Source organism: Ranitomeya variabilis, chromosome 2 (assembly GCF_051348905.1).
Source record: "Ranitomeya variabilis isolate aRanVar5 chromosome 2, aRanVar5.hap1, whole genome shotgun sequence".
Lineage (NCBI taxonomy): Eukaryota > Metazoa > Chordata > Amphibia > Anura > Dendrobatidae > Ranitomeya > Ranitomeya variabilis.
The window spans coordinates 1,109,544,770-1,109,567,897 of record NC_135233.1 but is presented as its reverse complement, the minus strand read 5'-3'; the positions used below and the strand labels follow the sequence as shown (position 1 = coordinate 1,109,567,897).

The window sequence follows — 23,128 nt, the reverse complement described above, 5'->3', positions numbered from 1 at the left end:
GGAGCTCACATCCCTCCATTCACCACACAGAGGAGCTCACATCCCTCCATTCACCACACAGAGGAGCTCACATCTCTCCATTCACCACACAGAGGAGCTCACATCTCTCCATTCACCTCACAGAGGAGCTCACATCCCTCCATTCACCACACAGAGGAGCTCACATCTCTCCATTCACCACACAGAGGAGCTCACATCCCTCCATTCACCTCACACAGGAGCTCACATCTCTCCATTCACCACACAGAGGAGCTCACATCTCTCCATTCACCTCACAGAGGAGCTCACATCTCTCCATTCACCTCACAGAGGAGCTCACATCCGTCCATTCACCTCACACAGGAGCTCACATCTCTCCATTCACCTCACACAGGAGCTCACATCTCTCCATTCACCACACAGAGGAGCTCACATCTCTCCATTCACCTCACAGAGGAGCTCACATCTCTCCATTCACCTCACAGAGGAGCTCACATCCCTCCATTCACCACACAGAGGAGCTCACATCTCTCCATTCACCACACAGAGGAGCTCACATCCCTCCATTCACCTCACAGAGGAGCTCACATCTCTCCATTCACCTCACAGAGGAGCTCACATCCCTCCATTCACCTCACAGAGGAGCTCACATCTCTCCATTCACCTCACACAGGAGCTCACATCTCTCCATTCACCACACAGAGGAGCTCACATCTCTCCATTCACCACACAGAGGAGCTCACATCTCTCCATTCACCTCACACAGGAGCTCACATCTCTCCATTCACCTCACACAGGAGCTCACATCTCTCCATTCACCACACAGAGGAGCTCACATCTCTCCATTCACCTCACAGAGGAGCTCACATCTCTCCATTCACCTCACAGAGGAGCTCACATCCCTCCATTCACCACACAGAGGAGCTCACATCCCTCCATTCACCACACAGAGGAGCTCACATCCCTCCATTCACCACACAGAGGAGCTCACATCTCTCCATTCACCTCACAGAGGAGCTCACATCCCTCCATTCACCTCACAGAGGAGCTCACATCTCTTCATTCACCTCACAGAGGAGCTCACATCCCTCCATTCACCTCACAGAGGAGCTCACATCTCTCCATTCACCTCACAGAGGAGCTCACATCTCTCCATTCACCTCACAGAGGAGCTCACATCTCTCCATTCACCACACAGAGGAGCTCACATCTCTCCATTCACCTCACAGAGGAGCTCACATCCCTCTATTCACCACACAGAGGAGCTCACATCTCTCCATTCACCACACAGAGGAGCTCACATCCCTCCATTCACCTCACACAGAGGAGCTCACATCTCTCCATTCACCACACAGAGGAGCTCACATCTCTCCATTCACCTCACACAGGAGCTCACATCTCTCCATTCACCACACAGAGGAGCTCACATCTCTCCATTCACCTCACAGAGGAGCTCACATCCCTCCATTCACCACACAGAGGAGCTCACATCTCTCCATTCACCACACAGAGGAGCTCACATCCCTCCATTCACCTCACACAGAGGAGCTCACATCTCTCTATTCACCACACAGAGGAGCTCACATCTCTCCATTCACCTCACAGAGGACCTCACATCCCTCCATTCACCACACAGAGGAGCTCACATCCCTCCATTCACCACACAGAGGAGCTCACATCCCTCCATTCACCTCACAGAGGAGCTCACATCTCTCCATTCACCTCACACAGGAGCTCACATCTCTCCATTCACCTCACACAGAGCTCACATCTCTCCATTCACCACACGGGGGCGCTCTGCACCATGTGAGTAGGCGCGGCCGCTGGTAACTGCTGCACTAATCACCATGGAGACGGCTCCGCCCTGCTGTGTGTGACGTCTCCCAATGTTGATCTGCCAGTGTCTCGGTAGGTGGCGCTCCAGATCAGCGTCTCACGTGACCGATACCAGATGTCACATGACAGGCAGAGGATGATGGCCGCTGCGCTGCTGGTGACCGTCCTCACCCTATGGAGCGGTGTACTGAGCGCTGAGGTGAGGCGGCGGCGGGGTTGTCAGCGAGAGCCGCTCCCCTGAACCCAGTGATCTGCAGCTCTTCTACTGCGCGGTGTTAGCGGTATACCGGGGCTCTATTACCATTTAAAGGGATTGTCCACTACCTGAGCCACTGTGTGTATTGAAGTAGTTCCCTATATAAGGCGGCAGCTCGGCGTCCTCCAGTCCTGTACAGGCATCCGGGGATCGAGAGCGGGAGCCCTGCAGCCAGTCTATCCTGTGGATATTGCGGCTCCTCTCACATGTTGTTTGCTTTTATAATATGTGCGCTGTGTATAGTCCTCCTCCCTCTTCTTCCTCCTCCTCCTCGCGGCTCTTCCTCCTCCTCCTCGCGGCTCTTCCGCCTCCTCCTCGCGGCTCTTCCGCCTCCTCCTCGTGGCTCTTCCTCCTCCTCCTCGCGGCTCTTCCGCCTCCTCCTCCTCGCGGCTCTTCCGCCTCCTCCTCCTCGCGGCTCTTCCGCCTCCTCCTCCTCGCGGCTCTTCCGCCTCCTCCTCCTCGCGGCTCTAACGCCTCCTCCTCCTCGCGGCTCTTCCGCCTCCTCCTCGCGGCTCTTCCTCCTTGCGGCTCTTCCTCCTCCTCCTCCTCCTCGCGGCTCTTCCTCCTCCTCCTCCTCGCGGCTCTTCCTACTCCTCGCGGCTCTTCCTACTCCTCCTCCTCGCGGCTCTTCCTCCTCCTCCTTCTCGCGGCTCTTCCTCCTCCTCCTTCTCGCGGCTCTTCCTCCTCCTCCTCGCGGCTCTTCCACCTCCTCCTCCTCGCGGCTCTTCCGCCTCCTCCTCCTCGCGGCTCTTCCGCCTCCTCGTGGCTCTTCCTCCTCCTCCTCCTCGCGGCTCTTCCTCCTCCTCCTCCTCGCGGCTCTTCCTCCTCCTCCTCTTCCTCGCGGCTCTTCCTCCTCTTCCTCGCGGCTCTTCCTCCTCGTGTAGAGTGCGGCTCTTCCTCCTCCATCTCCATCTTCTCCTCCATGATTCTTCAGGTCATTACACGTTCATAGACACCAAACATGTCTAGGTTGTTTTGTATTTAAGTGGTGAAAAAATTCCTAACTTTGGTAAAAAAAAAAAAATTGCGCCATTTTCCGATACTCGTAGCGTCTCCATTTTTCATGATCTGGGGTCGGGTGAGGTCTTATTTTTTGCGTGCCGAGCTGATGTTTTTAATGATACCACTTTTGTGCAGATACGTTCTTTTGATCGCCCGTTATTGCATTTTTATTCAATGTTGCGGGACCAAAAAAACGTATTTCTGGCGTTTTGACTTTTTTCTTGCTGTGCTGTTTAGCCATCAGGTTAATCCTTTTTTTTATTGAAAGGTCGGTCGATTCTCAATGCGGTGATACCAAATACGTGTAGGTTTGATTTTTTTTTTTTTTTTTTTTTGAATGAGGCGAAAGGGGGGTGATTTGAGAGTGTATGTGTGTATATACATACATACATGATGGTGGCCCGATTCTAACGTATCGGGTATTCTAGAATATGTAGGTAGTATATAGCACAGGCTACGTACTATATTGCACAGTGACATAGTATATAACACAACCGACGTAGTATATAAGAGCTACGTAGTATATAACACAGCCACGTAGTATTTAACATAGCCACGTAGTGTTTTGCAGTTACGTAGTATATTGGTCAGCCACGTAGTATATAGCAGAGCCACGTAGTATATTGTAGAGCCACATAGTATATAACAGTCACGTAGTGTATTGCACAGCTATGTAGTATATTGGTCAGCGACGTAATATATAGCAGAGCCACGTAGTATATAACACAGTCACGTAGTGTATTGCACAGCTATGTAGTATATTGGTCAGCGACGTAGTATATAGCAGAGCCACGTAGTATATAACATAGCCACGTAGTATATTGTAGAGGCACGTAGTATATTGCACAAGCACGTAGTGCCGTATATTGCACAGCCACGTAGTATATAACATAGAGCACGTAGTATATTGGACAGTCACGTTGTATATTGCCCAGCTACATAGTATATAGCACAGAGATAAAGTATGTAACAAGCCCACGCAGTATGTAACACAGCCCACGTAGTATATAGCAATGTGGGCACTATATGCGTGGTTAAAAAAGACTTAAAATAAAAAATAAACATATACTCACTTCCGAAGGCCCCTTGAAGTCCTGGCGCCTGTGTGCGGTGCACGCGGCAGCTTCCGGTCCCAGGGTTGGGATGAACGCACGACCTGTGATGACGTCGCGGTCACATGACCGTGACATCATGACAGGTCCTTCTCGCATAGCATGCTTGGCACCGGAACCTGCCGCTTGCACTGCCGGGGACACCACGCCACGTCAGATGGTGAGAATAACCTTTTTTTATTATTAATATTTTTAACATTAGATGTTTTTACTATTGATGCTGCATACATAGCATCAATAGTAAAAAGTTGGTCACACAGGGTTAATAGCAGCGGTAACGGAGTGCGATACACCGCGGTCCGTTAACGCTGGCATTAACCCTGTGTGAGCGCTCAGTGCTGACTGCAGGGCAGTAAAGCAGCGGCCATTTCGCTGCCAGACTGGCCGTCGCTGATTGGTCGTGGCAATGGTCGTGGGCGTTTTGCCACGACCAATCAGCGACTTCGATTTCCATGATAGACAGAGGCCGTGACCAATGAATATCCGTGACAGAAAAACGGAAGTGACCCTTACACAATTATATAGTATATATAGTATAGCCTGCAGTGATCCTGAACCTACTGAACCGCTGCACAACCAGCTCTACCCTCTCCTAGTGTATCATCACCCATCCCCTGCAGACTGTGAGCCCTCGCGGGCAGGGTCCTCCCTCCTTATGTACCTGTGTGTCTTGTTTTTGCTCATGTTTAATGTATTTGTCTATATTTGCCCCGTATTTCACATGTAAAGCGCCCTGGAATAAATGGCGCTATAAAAATGAATAATAATAATAATATATATATATTTATACATAGAGGCGATGTTCAGATCGCCTCTACGTAGTAGAATTGCTGACATGCTATGAGCGCCGACCACAGGGTGGCGCTCATAGCAATCCGGCACTGACAACCATGTAGGTCTGCAGTAGACCTCGTGTTTTTATGCCGACACACCGGTGACCCGCGATCATGTGCCGCGGTTCACCTGTGTGCGTATTTCCGGCGAGATTGCTGGAAGCGCCATTAAATGCCGCTGTCAGCATTTGACAGCGACATTTAACTAGATATTAGCCCTGGGTGGATCGTAACTATCCCCGGAAAGATGTTGGCTCACCGCCGGAGTCCACATCAAAGGGACGGTATCCGACATCGGCATACTATTACGCCCGATGTCGGTAAGGGGTTAAATACCAACGCCATGTCTACCCGTGTGGCCCGATCGATGTACTGTTGGCTGGGGCAGCTGGAGGAACACCTGTCCACGAGTCCTCCCAGAGACAACATCCTAGCTTCTCTACCTCTCCTCCAGACTGCAGCAGGGTTCTTAGCAGATGCCTCTGCAGAATCCGGAAGAGAGGCAGCAAGATCGTGCTTGTTATCAAACTCTGTGAGACGAGCGCTCTGGCTAAGATCCTGGAGCGGGGCATGACTTCCAAAATGAAGTAGTGTTCTGTCCCCCCTTCAACGGGAAATACAGGTTTGGTCCGGCCCTCGACGAGCTGTTAGAGAAGTAGAAGACCTTACCTGAACCTTGGAATACTAGGAAGAGACCCTTTCACCCCCAGCAAGAGTAACATAGTAACATAGTTAGTAAGGCCGAAAAAAAGACATTTGTCCATCCAGTTCAGCCTATATTCGATCATAATAAATCCCCAGATCTACGTCCTTCTACAGAACCTAATAATTGTAAGATACAATATTGTTACGCTCCAGGAAGACATCCAGGCCTCTCTTGAACCCCTCGACTGAGTTCGCCATCACCACCTCCTCAGGCAAGCAATTCCAGATTCTCACTGCCCTAACAGTAAAGAATCCTCTTCTATGTTGGTGGAAAAACCTTCTCTCCTCCAGACGCAAAGAATGCCCCCTTGTGCCCGTCACCTTCCTTGGTATAAACAGATCCTCAGCGAGATATTTGTATTGTCCCCTTATATACTTATACATGATTATTAGATCGCCCCTCAGTCGTCTTTTTTCTAGACTAAATAATCCTAATTTCGCTAATCTCTCTGGGTATTGTAGTTCTCCCATCCCCTTTATTAATTTTGTTGCCCTCCTTTGTACTCTCTCTAGTTCCATTATATCCTTCCTGAGCACCGGTGCCCAAAACTGGACACAGTACTCCATGTGCGGTCTAACTAGGGATTTGTACAGAGGCAGTATAATGCTCTCATCATGTGTATCCAGACCTCTTTTAATGCACCCCATGATCCTGTTTGCCTTGGCAGCTGCTGCCTGGCACTGGCTGCTCCAGGTAAGTTTATCATTAACTAGGATCCCCAAGTCCTTCTCCCTGTCAGATTTACCCAGTGGTTTCCCATTCAGTGTGTAATGGTGATATTGATTCCTTCTTCCCATGTGTATAACCTTACATTTATCATTGTTAAACCTCATCTGCCACCTTTCAGCCCAAGTTTCCAACTTATCCAGATCCATCTGTAGCAGAATACTATCTTCTCTTGTATTAACTGCTTCACATAGTTTTGTATCATCTGCAAATATCAATATTTTACTGTGTAAACCTTCTACCAGATCATTAATGAATATGTTGAAGAGAACAGGTCCCAATACCGACCCCTGCGGTACCCCACTGGTCACAGCGACCCAGTTAGAGACTATACCATTTATAACCACCCTCTGCTTTCTATCACTAAGCCAGTTACTAACCCATTTACACACATTTTCCCCCAGACCAAGCATTCTCATTTTGTGTACACCTCAGTTCAAGGGGAAGGGCAAATCACGTCGCTGGAGCTTCCCGAAAGGGGGAAAAGGCAGAAATCTTTCTTCCCCACTCCCAGAGACAAAATAAGCCATGATGCCAACATAGTAGGAGGTCGCATCTCAAACTTCCTTCCACATGGCATCTGTTCAGATCAATGGACTCTAACATCAGTCAGGGAGGGAATAAAGATGGTTTGTCTCATATCCTCCAAAAATAATAAAAAAAACGTGACTCTCCTCTCCAGGCTGTTCTGTCCCCACATGAGGCGAATGGAGGTGTCGTTGACTAATAAGGGTTGTGAGAGAGAGAGAATCGTACCTTCAGTATTTCCTCGATATGAGGCAGACAGGACCAATGCTGCTCAGCGTCCGAAGAGATGATGCACGCCAGGGATTGTGCAGTCCAGACTTGTTTATTTGGAAATCTGGACATACAGCGTATAACTGGTAATACAGTAATTTCTCCAGAAATGCTGGTGTAGACAAGGTACAGTAAGATGTAGCACCAAGCATGACTGCAAGTGTGAGCAGCAAGAGGTCGAAAGACTGATGCCTTCCTAAGCCCGGTTCAAGCGTGTCCTCTCACAACAGCATGAAACTGAAAATGAAATGGCTGCCAGAGGAAGAGAAGACTTGACCCCTGAACCGGAAGTGAAAGACATGCCCACAAGAATTAATGCACAACAAGCTGCCATACGGAAAGGGCCATTGGGTGGCAGCAGAGTAAAATATAACAACATACATGGAACAGCACACAGGCAGTCCACCTTGATAGCGGGAGTGAAGGGCCTATTATCTACAAAGGTAGTCTCCATAGTCCTGGAAAGGGAAATAAACGGGACATTACTCAAACCTGTTCTTCATAAAAAAAAAACGGGTCCCATCGGTTTATAATCAATCTGAAACCCCTGAATCCTTAAATAACATACAGAAAATTCAAGATGGAATCTGTCAGGTCAACGGTACCTCTGATTGGGCAGGATTTTGTCATGGTGACAATAGACCTACAGGATGCATATTAGTACATCTCGATCCATCCAACTTATCGGAAATTCTTAAGATTCTCAATTGTCCAGGGAGAGCACATAGGCCATTATCAGTTCAATGCCCTTCCATTCCTCCTATCCTCGGCCCCACGGATCTTCACAAAGATCATATCAGAGGTCAGCACATATGCATAGTTCCGTACCTCCATGATTTCTTGTTGGTGGCTCCTTCCGTACCCATGCTACAGGAACATCTACAAATGACCCAGATCCTATTGTCTCTAGGCTGGATAGTGAACCTCAAAAAGATATGGTTTCTGCAACATTCTTGGGAGTCCTACTAGACTCAGACAGCCAAACATGTCTCTTGCCCAAACAAAAACAGATCTTGTTAAAATCAAAGATAAAGATACTACAAGTGGACAGAACGCAAAAGTGGATCAATATTTTTAACTAAATCAAGCCGATCCATGCTGAGGTGTAGAAGTGTTAGCCCACCCATAGAGATTCAGACTGGCTTATGCCTTCCTTCCATTACCAATCCTACCAAGGTTTCTACAAAAAATAAGATTGGAAAAGCTTAAGATAATCTTGGTAGCACCATTCTGGCCCAAAAGCTGGTTCGGTACCCTTTCCAACTTCAGTATAGAGGGACAGATAGTTACCCTTGGTCAGAAGCCTCCACCAGGGGCCAATCTTCCATCCGGATCCCGAGAGGTTACATCTGATTGCCCGGATTCTGAGTACTCTATCCTGAAGACCAGATGATTGTCGAAAGGGTCATTGGGACACTACAGAAAAGCAGAAAGGCAGTAACAAACTCTATATACCAGAAGATATGGAAGACCTTTATCTCATGGAATGCACCCGAGCAACCTAACCCGCACCAACCGAACTTAGCACTTATTCTAGATTTTCTGCAAGACGGCCTAGAGAAGGGTCTCAGATCTAGCGCCCTCAAAGTCCAGGTGGCGGCTCATATTTTGACTAGACGCTAGCGACTACCGATGGATTTGAAGGTTTATGACAGCAGCACCTCGCATACGTCCAAGAGCTATGAATTTGGTACCATCCTGGGACCTCAATATGGTCCTGAAGGGGGTCGCACTACCACCCTTTGAGCCCTTGTCATCCATAGACGTAGATAGACTCTTCTGGAAAGCAGCCTTCCTGGTAGCAATAACTACAGCCAGGAGAGTGGGTGAATTACAAGCTGTCTCGATCTACGAACACTACATGAAAATATTACAGGACCGACTTATTCTGCAACTGGATCCGTCATTTCTTCTCAAAGTGGTCTCAAGAGTTTCACAAGTCTCAGGAGATAATTCTTCCATCCTTCTATCGAGAGCCGGGAAATAAGGACATGTTCCACACTTTGGACATTCGGAGAACGGTACTACATTATCTTCAAGTGACGGAAAAAAATAGAAAGGAGCAAAACCTGTTTGATTACCTTCGAGGACAGAATAAGGGGAAGAAGACTTCCAGATCCACGATTGCCAACTGGATCAAGAGCAATTTCGGAGGCGTATCATATCCAAAGCCTTCCACAGCCAGAGAAATTTACCGCTCACTCTACCAAAGCAACATCTGTCTCCTGGGCCGAGAAAGCCAGTGCTTCCATCGAGCAGATAAGCAGAGCTGCTATGTGGTCCTCAGCCCATATGTTCTCCAAGCATTACAGGCTAGACCTGATGTCTGTCGAAGCCTTGGCCTTCGGGAGAAAAGTCCTCAGAGCTATAGTCCCAGCCCTAACATTACTCTTGGGTACTGCTCCGGTGTGCTGTCGTTGGGGGTTACTAGACAAAATAAAATTAGACTTACCGGTAATTCGGTTTCTAGTAACCCACCACGACAGCACAATTAAATCACTTCCTTTTGCTTAATTTTTTGTTCTTCTCAGACAGAATAAAATATAATTTGAAGCATTCCTTCTCCTGTGGTAATTTTATAATAAGTGAGGGGGAGGATTTGGGAGGGGTTATTTAACCTCATTGATATTTCCTGTCCCTATTAGGAAAGGGGTAATATCCTCCTGTCTGGTGTGCCGTCGTGGGTTACTAGAAACTAAATTACCGGTAAATATAATTCTATTTTTGTGAGGGGGAAAAAAGAAAGTAAAATTTCATTTTTTCCTTCCACATTGCTTCAGTTCTTGTGAAGCACATGAAGGGTTAATAAACTTCTTGAGGCTATGTGCACACGTAGGAAAAGAGGTGCAGAATTTTCTGCACAAAATCCGCATCTCCTGGCAGAATCCGCAGCTGCGGATTTTATGCAGATTTTGTGCGGTCTTAATGCGGAATTGATGCGGATTTTGTGCGGAATTTCTGCGGTTTTTGCCACTGCGGATTTTTGAAATGGAGGGGTGCAGAAACACTGCAGATCCGCACAAAAGAACTGACATGCACTTCTTTGGAATCCGCAGCAATTCCGCACTGATTTTTCCTCACCATCTGCACAGCTATTTTTTAATCCCATTGATTTACATTGTACTGTACATCACAGTGCTGATCTGCATCGTTTCTGCGCAGAAAAATCTGCTGCGGATCCGCAGCAAATCCTCATCGTGTGCACACAGCCTGAATGTGGTTTTGAGCACCTTGAGGGGTGCAGTTTTTAGAACGGTGTGAGCTTTGGGTATTTACAAAACCTTTTTTTTTTTTTAATTTTGCTGGAAAAATGAGAAATCGCTGGTCAACTTTTAATCCTTATAACTTCCCAACAAAAAATGTTTTTCCAAATTTATGCTGATGTAGACATGTGGGAAATGTTATTTATTAACTATTTTGTGTGACATGTGATTTAAGGGCACAACATTTCTTGCCAAATTTCCATTTTTTTCATAAATAAACACCAGTCATATCGAAGAAATCTTACCAGTATCATGAAGTACAATATGTCACGAAAATTGACAACAGTCTCCTGTAGTCTGGGGGTTGATTGTATACTTGTGTGCCGTGTCTGACCCTCTGTATTTCGGGGGTGACTGTATACACATGTGCCTGTAGTCTGGGTGTGACTATATACACGTGTGCCGTGTGTGATACTCTGTATTCTGGGGGGTGACTGTATACCCGTGTGCCTGTAGTCTGGGGGTGACTGTATACCCATGTGCTATGTCTGACGCTCTGTATTCTGGGGGTGACTGTATACCCGAGTTTCGTGTCTGACGCTCCTGTAGTCTGGGGGTGACTGTATACATGTCTGACGCTCTGTATTCTGGGGGTGACTGTATACGCGTGTTCCGTGTCTGACGCTCCTGTATTCTGGGGGTGACTGTATACCCGAGTTTCGTGTCTGACGCTCCTGTATTCTGGGGGTGACTGTATACATGTCTGACGCTCTGTATTCTGGGGGTGACTGTATACATGTCTGACGCTCTGTATTCTGGGGGTGACTGTATACATGTCTGACGCTCTGTATTCTGGGGGTGACTGTATACCTGTGTGCCGTGTCCGACGCTCCTGTGGTCCTGGGGCGGTGACTGTATACGCGTGTGCCGTGTGTGACGCTCTGTATTCTGGGGGTGACTGTATACATGTCTGACGCTCTGTATTCTGGGGGTGACTGTATACCTGTGTGCCGTGTCCGACGCTCCTGTGGTCCTGGGGCGGTGACTGTATACACGTGTGCCGTGTCTGACGCTCCTGTATTCTGGGGGTGACTGTATACATGTCTGACGCTCTGTATTCTGGGGGTGACTGTATACATGTCTGACGCTCTGTATTCTGGGGGTGACTGTATACCTGTGTGCCGTGTCCGACGCTCCTGTGGTCCTGGGGCGGTGACTGTATACGCGTGTGCCGTGTGTGACGCTCTGTATTCTGGGGGTGACTGTATACATGTCTGACGCTCTGTATTCTGGGGGTGACTGTATACCTGTGTGCCGTGTGTGACGCTCTGTATTCTGGGGGTGACTGTATACATGTCTGACGCTCTGTATTCTGGGGGTGACTGTATACCTGTGTGCCGTGTCTGACGCTCCTGTAGTCTGGGGGTGACTGTATACATGTCTGACGCTCTGTATTCTGGGGGTGACTGTATACCTGTGTGCCGTGTCCGACGCTCCTGTGGGCATGGGGCGGTGACTGTATACACGTGTGCCGTGTGTGACGCTCTGTATTCTGGGGGTGACTGTATACCCATGTGTCGTGTCTAACGCTCCTGTAGTCTGGGGGGTGACTATACCCGTGTGCGCTGTCTGACGCTCCTGTGGTCTGGGGGGGTGACTGTATACACGTCTGCTGCTCTGTAGTCTGGGGGTGACTGTATACCCGTGTGCCGTGTCTGACACTCCTGTGGTTTGTGGGTGGGGTGACTATACGCGCGTGCCGTGTCTGATACTCCTGTGGTCTGGGGGTGATGCGTGTGCCGTGTCTGGTGCTCTGTATACCCATGTGCCGTGTGTGATTCTCTGTATTCTGGGGGTAACTGTATATCCGTGTGCCGTGTCTGATGATCCTGTGGTCTGGGGGTGATGCGCGTGCCGTGTGTGATTCTCTGTATTCTGGGGGGTGACTGTATACCCATGTGCCGTGTCTGACGCTCTGTATTCCGAGGGTGCTGTGTGAAGTTTCCACAGTGATTTTCTGCAGGGTTATTGTGGCTTTTCGGGTGTCCTTTCCTGAAATAGATTTCTGCCACTTGATCTTTCCTCTTGCCCACCTTCACTCTTCTCGTGGGCTCCTGTTATTGGTCTTGGTCCAGACTCCGAGGTTGTGGTATCGGAGGCAGCAGCCTCGTGTGTGAGGCGTCACATCCAGGTGAGCTGCAGCGCTTCGGCAAATACCTGCTGTGTCCCCCGGCATCTTCGGGGAAAAAAATGGCGGACGCATGAGCAGTACGCCCGTTGAGATCTGCCTGCCGGCAGTAATAGATTTCTCTTATAGGGTCTATCACAGTGATCAAAATGAACCAATTACAGTGATCAAAATAACAAAAAAAAAAAAAAAAAAAAAAAGTAAATCAAACCCCCTTTATCACCCCCTTAGTTAGGTAAAAATAATAAAATAAGTGTTTTGTTTTTTTTCATTTTTACGTTGGGGTTAGGGTTGGAGTTTAAATTAAGGAGTTTCCACTGTTTAGGGACATCAGGGGGTCTCCAAACGCGACATGGCGCCACCATTGATTCCAGCCAATTTTGCGTTCAAAGTCAAATGGCGCTCCCTCCATTCTGAGCCCTGCCATGCGTCCAAACAGTAGTTTTCTCCCTCATATGGGGTATTGTCACAATAAATTTTGTGGTACATTTTCTCCTGTTACCGTTGTGAAAATAAAAGTTTGGCTCCAAAGTAAATTTTTTTGTGTGAAAAATGTTCATTTTTTCCTTCCACATTGTTTTAGTTCTCGTGAAGCACATGAAGGGTTAATAGCTCCTTGAGGGGTGCAGTTTTTAGAATGGTGTCACTTTTGGGTATTTTCTGTTATATTGACCCCCCAAACTCATTTCAAATGTGAAGTGGTCCCTAAAAACAAAAATGGTTTTGTAAATTTTGTTGGAAAAATGAGAAGTCCCTGGTCAACTTTTAACCCTTATAACTTCCTAACAAAAAAAAAATGTTGTTTCCAGAACTGTGCTGATGTAAAGTAGACATGTGGGAAATTTATTAACTACAGGGTGGGCCTTGTATACGGATACACCTAAATAAAATGGGAATGATTGGTGATATCCACTTCCTGTTTGTGGCACATTAGTACAGTGGGGCAAAAAAGTATTTAGTCATTCAGCAATAGTGCAAGTTCCACCACTTAAAAAGATGAGAGGCGTCTGTAATTTACATCATAGGTAGACCTCAACTATGGGAGACAAACTGAGAAAAAAAAATCCAGAAAATCACATTGTCTGTTTTTTTATCATTTTATTTGCATATTATGGTGGAAAATAAGTATTTGGTCAGAAACAAACAATCCAGATTTCTGGCTCTCACAGACCTGTAACTTCTTCTTTAAGAGTCTCCTCTTTCCTCCACTCATTACCTGTAGTAATGGCACCTGTTTAAACTTGTTATCAGTATAAAAAGACACCTGTGCACACCCTCAAACAGTCTGACTCCAAACTCCACTATGGTGAAGACCAAAGAGCTGTCAAAGGACACCAGAAACAAAATTGTAGCCCTGCACCAGGCTGGGAAGACTGAATCTGCAATAGCCAACCAGCTTGGAGTGAAGAAATCAACAGTGGGAGCAATAATTAGAAAATGGAAGACATTCAAGACCACTGATAATCTCCCTCGATCTGGGACTCCACGCAAAATCCCACCCCGTGGGGTCAGAATGATCACAAGAACGGTGAGCAAAAATCCCAGAACCACGCGGGGGGACCTAGTGAATGAACTGCAGAGAGCTGGGACCAATGTAACAAGGCCTACCATAAGTAACACACTACGCCACCATGGACTCAGATCCTGCAGTGCCAGACGTGTCCCACTGCTTAAGCCAGTACATGTCCGGGCCCGTCTGAAGTTTGCTAGAGAGCATTTGGATGCTCCAGAGGAGTTTTGGGAGAATGTCCTATGGTCTGATGAAACCAAACTGGAACTGTTTGGTAGAAACACAACTTGTCGTGTTTGGAGGAAAAAGAATGCTGAGTTGCATCCATCAAACACCATACCTACTGTAAAGCATGGTGGTGGAAACATCATGCTTTGGGGCTGTTTCTCTGCAAAGGGGCCAGGACGACTGATCCGGGTACATGAAAGAATGAATGGGGCCATGTATCGTGAGATTTTGAGTGCAAACCTCCTTCCATCAGCAAGGGCATTGAAGATGAAACGTGGCTGGGTCTTTCAACATGACAATGATCCAAAGCACACCGCCAGGGCAACGAAGGAGTGGCTTCGTAAGAAGCATTTCAAGGTCCTGGAGTGGCCTAGCCAGTCTCCAGATCTCAACCCTATAGAAAACCTTTGGAGGGAGTTGAAAGTCCGTGTTGCCAAGCGAAAAGCCAAAAACATCACTGCTCTAGAGGAGACCTGCATGGAGGAATGGGCCAACATACCAACAACAGTGTGTGGCAACCTTGTGAAGACTTACAGAAAACGTTTGACCTCTGTCATTGCCAACAAAGGATAGATTACAAAGTATTGAGATGAAATTTTGTTTCTGACCAAATACTTATTTTCCACCATAAAATGCAAATAAAATGATAAAAAAACAGACAATGTGATTTTCTGGATTTTTTTTTCTCATTTTGTCTCCCATAGTTGAGGTCTACCTATGATGTAAATTACAGACGCCTCTCATCTTTTTAAGTGGTGGAACTTGCACTATTGCTGACTGACTAAATACTTTTTTGCCCCACTGTATATGGGAGGGGAAAAACTTTTCAAGATGAGTGGTGACCATGGCGGCTATTTTGAAGTCGGCCATTTTGGATACAATTTTATTTTTTCCAATGGGAAGAGGGTCATGTGATACAAACTTATTGAGAATTTCACAAGAAAAGCAATGGTGTGCTTGGTTTTATCGTAACTTTATTCTTTCAGGAGTTATTTACAAGTTTATGACTATTTATAAAATGTGTTCAAAGTGCTGCCCATTGTGTTGGATTATCAATGCAACCGCTTCTCCTACTCTTGACACATTGATAGCAACAGCGCAGAAGAAATGCTAGCACAGGCTTCCAGTATCCATTGTTTCAGATGCTGCACATCTCGTATCTTCACAGCATAGACAATTGCCTTCAGATGACCCCAAAGATAAGTCTAAGGGGGTCAGATCGGGAGACCTTGGTGGCCATTCAACTGGCCCACGATTACCAATCCACTTTACAGGAAACTGTTCATGTACGAATGCTCAGACCTGACACCCAAGATGGTGCACCACCACATTATGGGTGTCAGGTCCGAGCAATCCTACATGAACAGTTTCCTGGAAAGTGGATTGATCATCGTGGGCCAGTTGAATGGCCACCAAGGTCTCCCGATCTGACCCCCTTAGACTTTAAAACAAAGCACACCATGGTCCTTCTTGTGAAATTCTCAATAAGTTTGATGTCACATGACCCTCTTCCTATTGGAAAAAATAAAGTTGGATCCAAAATAGCCGCTATGGTCATCACCCATCTTGAAAAGTTTCCCCCTCCCATATACTAATGTGCCACAAACAGGAAGTTGATCTCACCAACCATTCCCATTTTATTTAGGTGTATCCATATAAATGGCCCACCCTGTACTGTGTGACATCTCTCTGATTTAAGGACATAAAAATTAAAAGTTTGAAAATTGCTAAATGTTTTTTCCATAAATAAACCCAAGTTGTGTAGAAGAAATTTTACCACTAACAAAGTACAATATGTCACGAATAAAACCATCTCAGAATCAGTGGGATAAGTTGAAGCTCCAGAGGTATAACCTCATAAAGTGACAGTGGTCAGAATTGTAAAAATTGGCTAAAGGTACCGTCACACTAGGCGATATCGCCAGCAATCCGTGACGTTGCAGCGACCTGGATGGCGATATCGCTGTATTTGACACGCAGCAGCGATCTGGATCCCGCTGTGAAATTGCTGGTCGCTGCTAGAAGGTCTGCACATTATTTGGTCGCTAGGTCGCCGTGTATCGCCGTGTTTGACAGCAAAAGCGACGATACCAGCGATATTTTACACTGGTAACCAGGGTAAACATCGGGTTACTAAGCGCAGGGCCGCGCTTAGTAACCCGATGTTTACCCTGGTTACCAGCGTAAAAGTTAAAAAAACAAACAGTACATACTCACCTGCGCGTCCCCCAGCCTCTGCTTCCTGACACTAAAGCGCCGGCCCTAAACTGAAAGTGAAAGCAACAGCGGTGACGTCACCGCTCTGCTGTTAGGGCCGGAGCTCAGTCAGCGTCAGGATGCAGAGGCTGGGGGACGCGCAGGTGAGCATGTACTGTTTGTTTTTTTAACTTTTACGCTGGTAACCAGGGTAAACATCGGGTTACTAAGCGCGGCCCTGCGCTTAGCAACCCGATGTTTACCCTGGTTACCCGGGGACCTCGGCATCGCTGGTCGCTGGAGAGCGGTCTGTGTGACAGCTCTCCAGCGACCACACAGCGACGCTGCAGCGATCGGCATTGCTGTCGCTATCGCTGCAGCGTCGCTTAGTGTGACGGTACCTTTAGTCATTAACCCCTTGGTGACAGAGCCAATTTGGTTCTTAATGACCGGGCCAATTTTTTGACTTCTGACCACTGTCACTTTATGAAGTTATAGCTCTGGAACACGTCAATGGATCATTAGAACCAATAATAACAAAGGAGCTGCAAACCAAAAGCAGGTGAAGTGTCAGTGTGAAGTCCCCGACATCCTGACCAAGAAGCGAAACGTGCGTTGGGGACTTCACAGTGACAGGTGACTCGCTCATGTAAGTGTTACACATTGTTCTCATTATCCCTAACTTGAGGGAACAATATATTCCATTGAAAGGGCAAAGGATAGCAGGCGTCTATATCCCGGACATGGGAACTGCTGCCACTCTGTATTCTGTCTGTCGTCTTCGTCTGTCGTCCCTGCTTTTGGTTTGCAGCTCCCTTGTTACTATCGGTTCTAAGATTTACTTTTTATTGTAAATAAATGAAACTTAATTGGCAATATATACTTCCTTTGTCTTTTGGTGTTCACCTTGGGAAAGAGGAGAGCCTGAAGTCAGCTGCCTCCAGTAATCGGAGCCACTCTTACACGCTGCACTGGCTCGTCACCATGCAGCATAGACCCCAGCTGGCAGGGCCCGTCGGTCACCATGCAGCATAGACCCCGGCAGGCAGGGCCCCTCGGTCACTGTGCAGTGTGTACCCCAGCTGGCAGGGCCCCCTGGTCACTATGCCGTTGTGGACCCCAGGGCACTACATTTTTGTCTCATAGTGTTCAATGAGAACTGTTACTGTGTGATTGGTGAGGACGTGGTGCAGAAGTGGAGGATTTCCAAGAGTGGACAGTGGGACTGTGGAAAGGTCGAGTGGTGGAGGTGGAGTCTTAAAGGGAACCTGTCACCTGAATTTGGCGGGACCAGTTTTGGGTCATATGGGCGGGGTTTTCGGGTGTTTGATTCACCCTTTCCTTACCCGCTGGCTGCATGCTGGCCGCAATATTGGATTGAAGTTCATTCTCTGTCCTCCGGAGTACACGCCTGTGTAAGGCAATATTGCCTTGCGCTGGCGTGTACTCCGGAGGACAGAGAATGAACTTCAATCCAATATTGCGGCCAGCATGCAGCCAGCGGGTAAGGAAAGGGTGAATCAAACACCCGAAAACCCCGCCCATATGACCCAAAACTGGTCCCGCCAAATTCAGGTGACAGGTTCCCTTTAAGGAGGCCCTATCCTGGATCTCATCATATCTGACAGACCGGACACTCAGTGTCTCCCTCTCCACCTTCTCATTCCGCCCCGTCTGTCAGTGTTCCCCAAGGCTCAGTCCTACGGCCCCTGCTCTTCTTCATCTACACCCTCTGCCTGGGACAGCTCAGAGAATCCCACGGTATGCAGTATCATATCTACGCTGATGACACGCAGATCTACCTATCTGGACCTGACCTCACCTTCTTACCAAAATACCACAATGTCTGCTATCTCGGCCTTCTTTTCTGCTCGCTGTCTAAAACTGAACATGGACAAAACAGAATTCATCATCTTTCCCCCCATCTCACTCTACCCCTCCACCAGACCTATCCATCAATGTCTGCTCACTTTCCCCAGTCCCACACGCCCCCGTGCCTCGGGGTGATCCTCGACTCTGCCCTCTCTTTCAAGCCACCTATCCAAGCCCTTGCCTCGTCCTGCCAATTCCAACTGAAAGACATTTCCCTTATCCGCGCATTCCTTGATCAGGAAACCACAAAAACACTAGTGCATGCCCTTATCTCCCGCCTTGACTACTGCAACCTCCTGCTCTCTGGCCTCCCCTCTAGCACTACTAGAATCCATCCTACACTCTGCTGCCCGACTAATCTACCTGTCTCCCCACTATTGCCCGGCCTCCCCCCTATGACAAGCCCTTCACTGGCTTCCTATCGCCCAGAGACTCCAGTTTAAAACCTTTACAATGACATACAAAGCCATCCACAAACTATCTCCTCCATACATTTCCGACATGGTCTCCCGGTACCTACCTACACGCAACCTCCGATCCTCTCAAGATCTCCTTCTCTACTCCCCTCTCATCTCCTCTTCCCACAACTGCATCCAAAACTTCTCCCGTGCTTCCCCCATACTCTGGAATGCTCTACCCCAACACATCAGACTCTCGCCTACAAGAGAAACCTTCAAGAAGAACCTGAAGACTTACCTCTTCCGACAAGCCTGCAGTGATCCTCAACCTACTGAACTGCCGCACAGCCTGCTCTACCCTCTCCTAGTATATCCTCACCCATCCCCTCGCGGGCAGGGTCCTCCCTCCTTATGTACCTGCGTGCCTTGTTTTTTTTTGCTCATGTTTAGTTGTATTTGTCTAAATTTCACATGTAAAACGCCATGGAATAAATGGTGCTATAAAAATGTATAAGGCCAGGTTCACACTGCGTTTTAGACGTCCGTTAGACGGACTACGTTACACCGCGGCATAACGCAGTCCGTTAACGCCGCCATTGAGTCCAATGTCAGCCGCATCGCTAGCGCACGCCCACAATGGGCGTGCGCTAGCGATATGCAGTCATTGAGCGACGGACCCTGGGACGCGGGCTGCAGCGTTTCCGGGTCCATCACTGCTAGCGCGCTGACATACTGGCACTTGCGTTAACAGCAGCCCGTTAACGCATGTGTTTAACGGGCTGCTATTAACGCAGTGTGAACCTGGCCTAATAAATTCCTAGTGGCAGCCCTGCCCCATCATCCACAAGTACTGGTTCTGAGACCCCACCTCCCGTTAGGGCAGAGTCACCGATTAACCCTTGTCTCTCCATAGCTGAACTGCAGCTCGTGTCCTGGAGAGATGGAGAACGTATCTGAGCTGGGGAGACGATGCGCGGCCGCTACGGGAGCGAGGATAGCTGCCCGCTGCTGTGTGACGGGGACAGACACCATCATAGGGTACGGCTCTATGTCATCACCGTGAGACATTGTATATGGGGGAGCTTGTGATCGTCCAGGACGCTCCTCGCTGGGGACATTGGTGACCTTTTCGTCTTCTCTTGTAGGCTCGATTTCCATAATTGCTCCATTACCCACCTGGACCCCACTCTCCATCTTCCCTTTTCTCTAGTCGCCATGTAAGTAACCCCCTATATTAGCTCACCATAATATGGAGGAGCCCAGCCTTATTCGTGACCTGTGACCTTTCCATCCTCAGAGACCTGTCCCAGAATCCTCTGCAGGATTTGCCGCCAGAGATGTTTCAGGGTTTGACCAGTCTGGAGTACATGTGAGTGATCATGTGACTGTTGGCTCCACCCCATTGTCTTACCAGCTGATTGTTATCTGCTCCCCTTGTGTTAGAGCGCTGCCCCCCAACATCAGCTGTCCAGGGGGTGATGGGGCCTGGAGGAGTGTGAACCACAGTGCCGGCGTGTGCCAGGACCAAAGGGATGGGTGCAACAGCACTGGAGGCGTGGGTGAGTGCGGGCCCATGTTATATGGTGGCGGTGTTATGCTGTGCACTCCTGCGGTCGATAAAGCGTGCGTTGTTGGCTTTCTCCGCAGAGCTGCTGTGTCCGGAGAACTCGCTGTGTGCTCCCGACGGCCCGGGCTCCTCGCAGTGCGTCTGTGCTCCAGGGTTCAGCGGATACAAGTGTCTACGAGAGGTAATGAGGGATCGGGCCGGCGCTGGCTCCCCGGTGTTACTCCATATCACAGCTGTGCTCTTCTTCCTCCTCGCAGGGCTCGTTCCCCATGGTCATGTTCTTTGGGATCCTGTCCTCGGTGACCGTCACTCTGTGCGTCCTACTGTGGTGCACGCAGCGTAAGAAGGTGAAGAGTCAGTAGGTCCAAGACCCGGGTGCTTGGCCATGTACCATCAGTCCGCAGGGAAGGTCTTCTCATTCTCTGGAGCTCAAGAATAGTAGTGTCACCCTGCCAATCAGGAGCCTGCTGCCAGCACAGGGTTAATGTGTAAATAATCTGTACATTTACTGATCTGTATAAAGATAAAGAGTAAAACATTTTGGCTGAACTTCTGAAATGTTTTTATTCCTTTTCGGGAAGAGGATGAGAGCGGAGATTCTTTCATTTCACCATTTTCTCCTGTTTTTGAGGCCACAACGGCTCCAATCCAAGGGTCTAGTTGCGAGGTCGGGATCACGCGGTGGTCGCAGGCTCTATTGCAATTATGGCGAACGTCACAAGAAAAGTCAGATGCTATAGGGTTTTTACAGGATGAAAAGGGTGAAGTGAAATGATGAGAAGCCGAACGTAGAGAACACAGATGCAATATAGGAATTCCTAAGAAAGCAATTGTCCCATCAACTGATCTTCAAGGGGCCATCAAAAGAATAAAAGAATCCACACTATCCATAAATAGAGACGGCGAGGGAACATCTCACATCTCCTGGTCCTGATAAATTACATCCTAGGGCACTCTAAGGGTACGTTCACACAGGGCGTTTTTGCTGCTTTTTTATGCTAATTTTCAGCTGCTTTTTACAGTACCAGCAAGCCTATGAGATTTCACAAATCTCATACACACACATTGGGTTTTTGTGTGATCAGTATTTTGTGCTTTGCTGCGTTTTTTCAGTGTTTTTCACCCACTGACTTGAATGGGTGTTGCAAAAACGCAGGTATCATTATTTGCTGCTGAAAATTCAAGTACATTAGCATGGACAAAGAAAAAAAACACGCACCTAAACGTGCTTTTTTGACGCAGCTTCTTTCCTGCCAAGACGATCAGGTTTTTCTGCAGAAAAGCAGCAAAAACGCCCTGTGTGAACTTACCCTAAGAGATAGCAGAGGAAATTGAAGAACCACTAGTCAGAATCTTTGAAAAACCCTGGAGAACAGGAGAAGTCTCAGAAGATTGAAGAAGGGCAAATGTCGCCCCCATCTACAAAAAAGGAAAAGACGGAGCAGGAAATTACAGGCCAGTGAGCCTTACATCTATACCAGGAAAGATCTGTGAACAAATTATTAAACAGCAAATATACAGTAATTAACCAGAGCCTGCATGGGTTTGTAGCAAACAAGTCATGCCAGACTAATTTAATTTCCTTCTCTGCTGGAATCACTGACTGGGTGGATCAGGGAAATGTGGTAGGTATAGTATATCTCGACATCAGCAAACCATTTTAAGTATCTCATACTAGCCTTATAGAAAAAAAAATGACCAAGTATGGGATTGACAAGGCTACCATCAGGTGGATTCTGGTCAGTCCTGGCCCCAGTGTTAAACATTTTTATAAATGATCTAGATAAGAGAACTGAAGGTAAACTGATCAAATTTGCAGACGATGCAAAGCTAGGAGGGATAGCTAACACTAGAGAAGACAAAGGATTCAGAAGGATCTAGATAAGCTTGAACAATGGGCAATGACTAATAGAATGATATTTAACAGGGAGAAATGAAAGATTCTACATCTGGGCAAGAAAAAGAAAATTACATCTATAGAAGGGGCAGAATAGATCTAAGCAACAGCACGGGTGATAAAGACTTGGGTATAGTAATACCGTATATACTCGAGTATAAGCCGAGATTTTCAGCCCAAATTTTTGGGCTAAAAGTGCCCCCTCGGCTTATACTCGAGTCACGGTCTGTGGCAGGGTCGGCGGGTGAGGGGGAGAGGGCGCTGAGGCATACTTACCTAGTCCCGGCGATCCTGTCACTCCCCCTGCCCGTCCCACGGTCTCCGGGTGCAGCAGCCTCTTTCCCTGAGCGGTCACGTGGGACCGCTAGTTAGAGAAATGAATAGGCTGCTCCACCTCCCATAGGGGCGGAGCCGCCTATTCATTTCTCTAATGAAGCGGTGCCGGTGACCGCTGACAGAGGAAGAGGCTGCGGCACCGAACACAGGCAGGGGGAAGGAGCGGGACGCCGGGAGCAGGTAAGTATGTCATATTCACCTGTCCTGGTTCCACACGCCGGGCGCTGTCTCCATCTTCCCGGCGTCTCTCTCTCCTCACTGACTGCAGGCAGAGGGCGCGATGACGCATATAGTGTGCGCACCGCCCTCTGCCTGATCAGTCAGTGCAGGGAGACGCCGGGAAGATGGCGCCGAGAAGCTGCAAGCAAGACAGGTGAGTATGTGTTTTATTATTTTTATTGCAGCAGCAGCAGCACAGCTATGGGGCAATAATGGACGGTGCAGAGCACTATATGGCAGAGCTATGGGGCAATGGTGCAGAGCAC

General features: G+C 48.0%; 1 protein-coding gene across 1 annotated transcript; it reads left to right on the top strand.

Moving 5' to 3' along the window:
- The first annotated feature begins 1,857 nt into the window (after positions 1-1,857).
- Positions 1,858-20,959, top strand: ATRAID (all-trans retinoic acid induced differentiation factor). The gene is made up of 7 exons (XM_077293119.1): positions 1,858-2,014; positions 19,757-19,881; positions 19,989-20,060; positions 20,141-20,212; positions 20,287-20,402; positions 20,491-20,591; positions 20,668-20,959. The coding sequence occupies exons 1-7, from the start codon at positions 1,931-1,933 to the stop codon at positions 20,770-20,772; spliced, it is 675 nt and encodes a 224-aa protein (XP_077149234.1). The 5' UTR covers positions 1,858-1,930; the 3' UTR covers positions 20,773-20,959.
- The last annotated feature ends 2,169 nt before the right edge of the window (positions 20,960-23,128 follow it).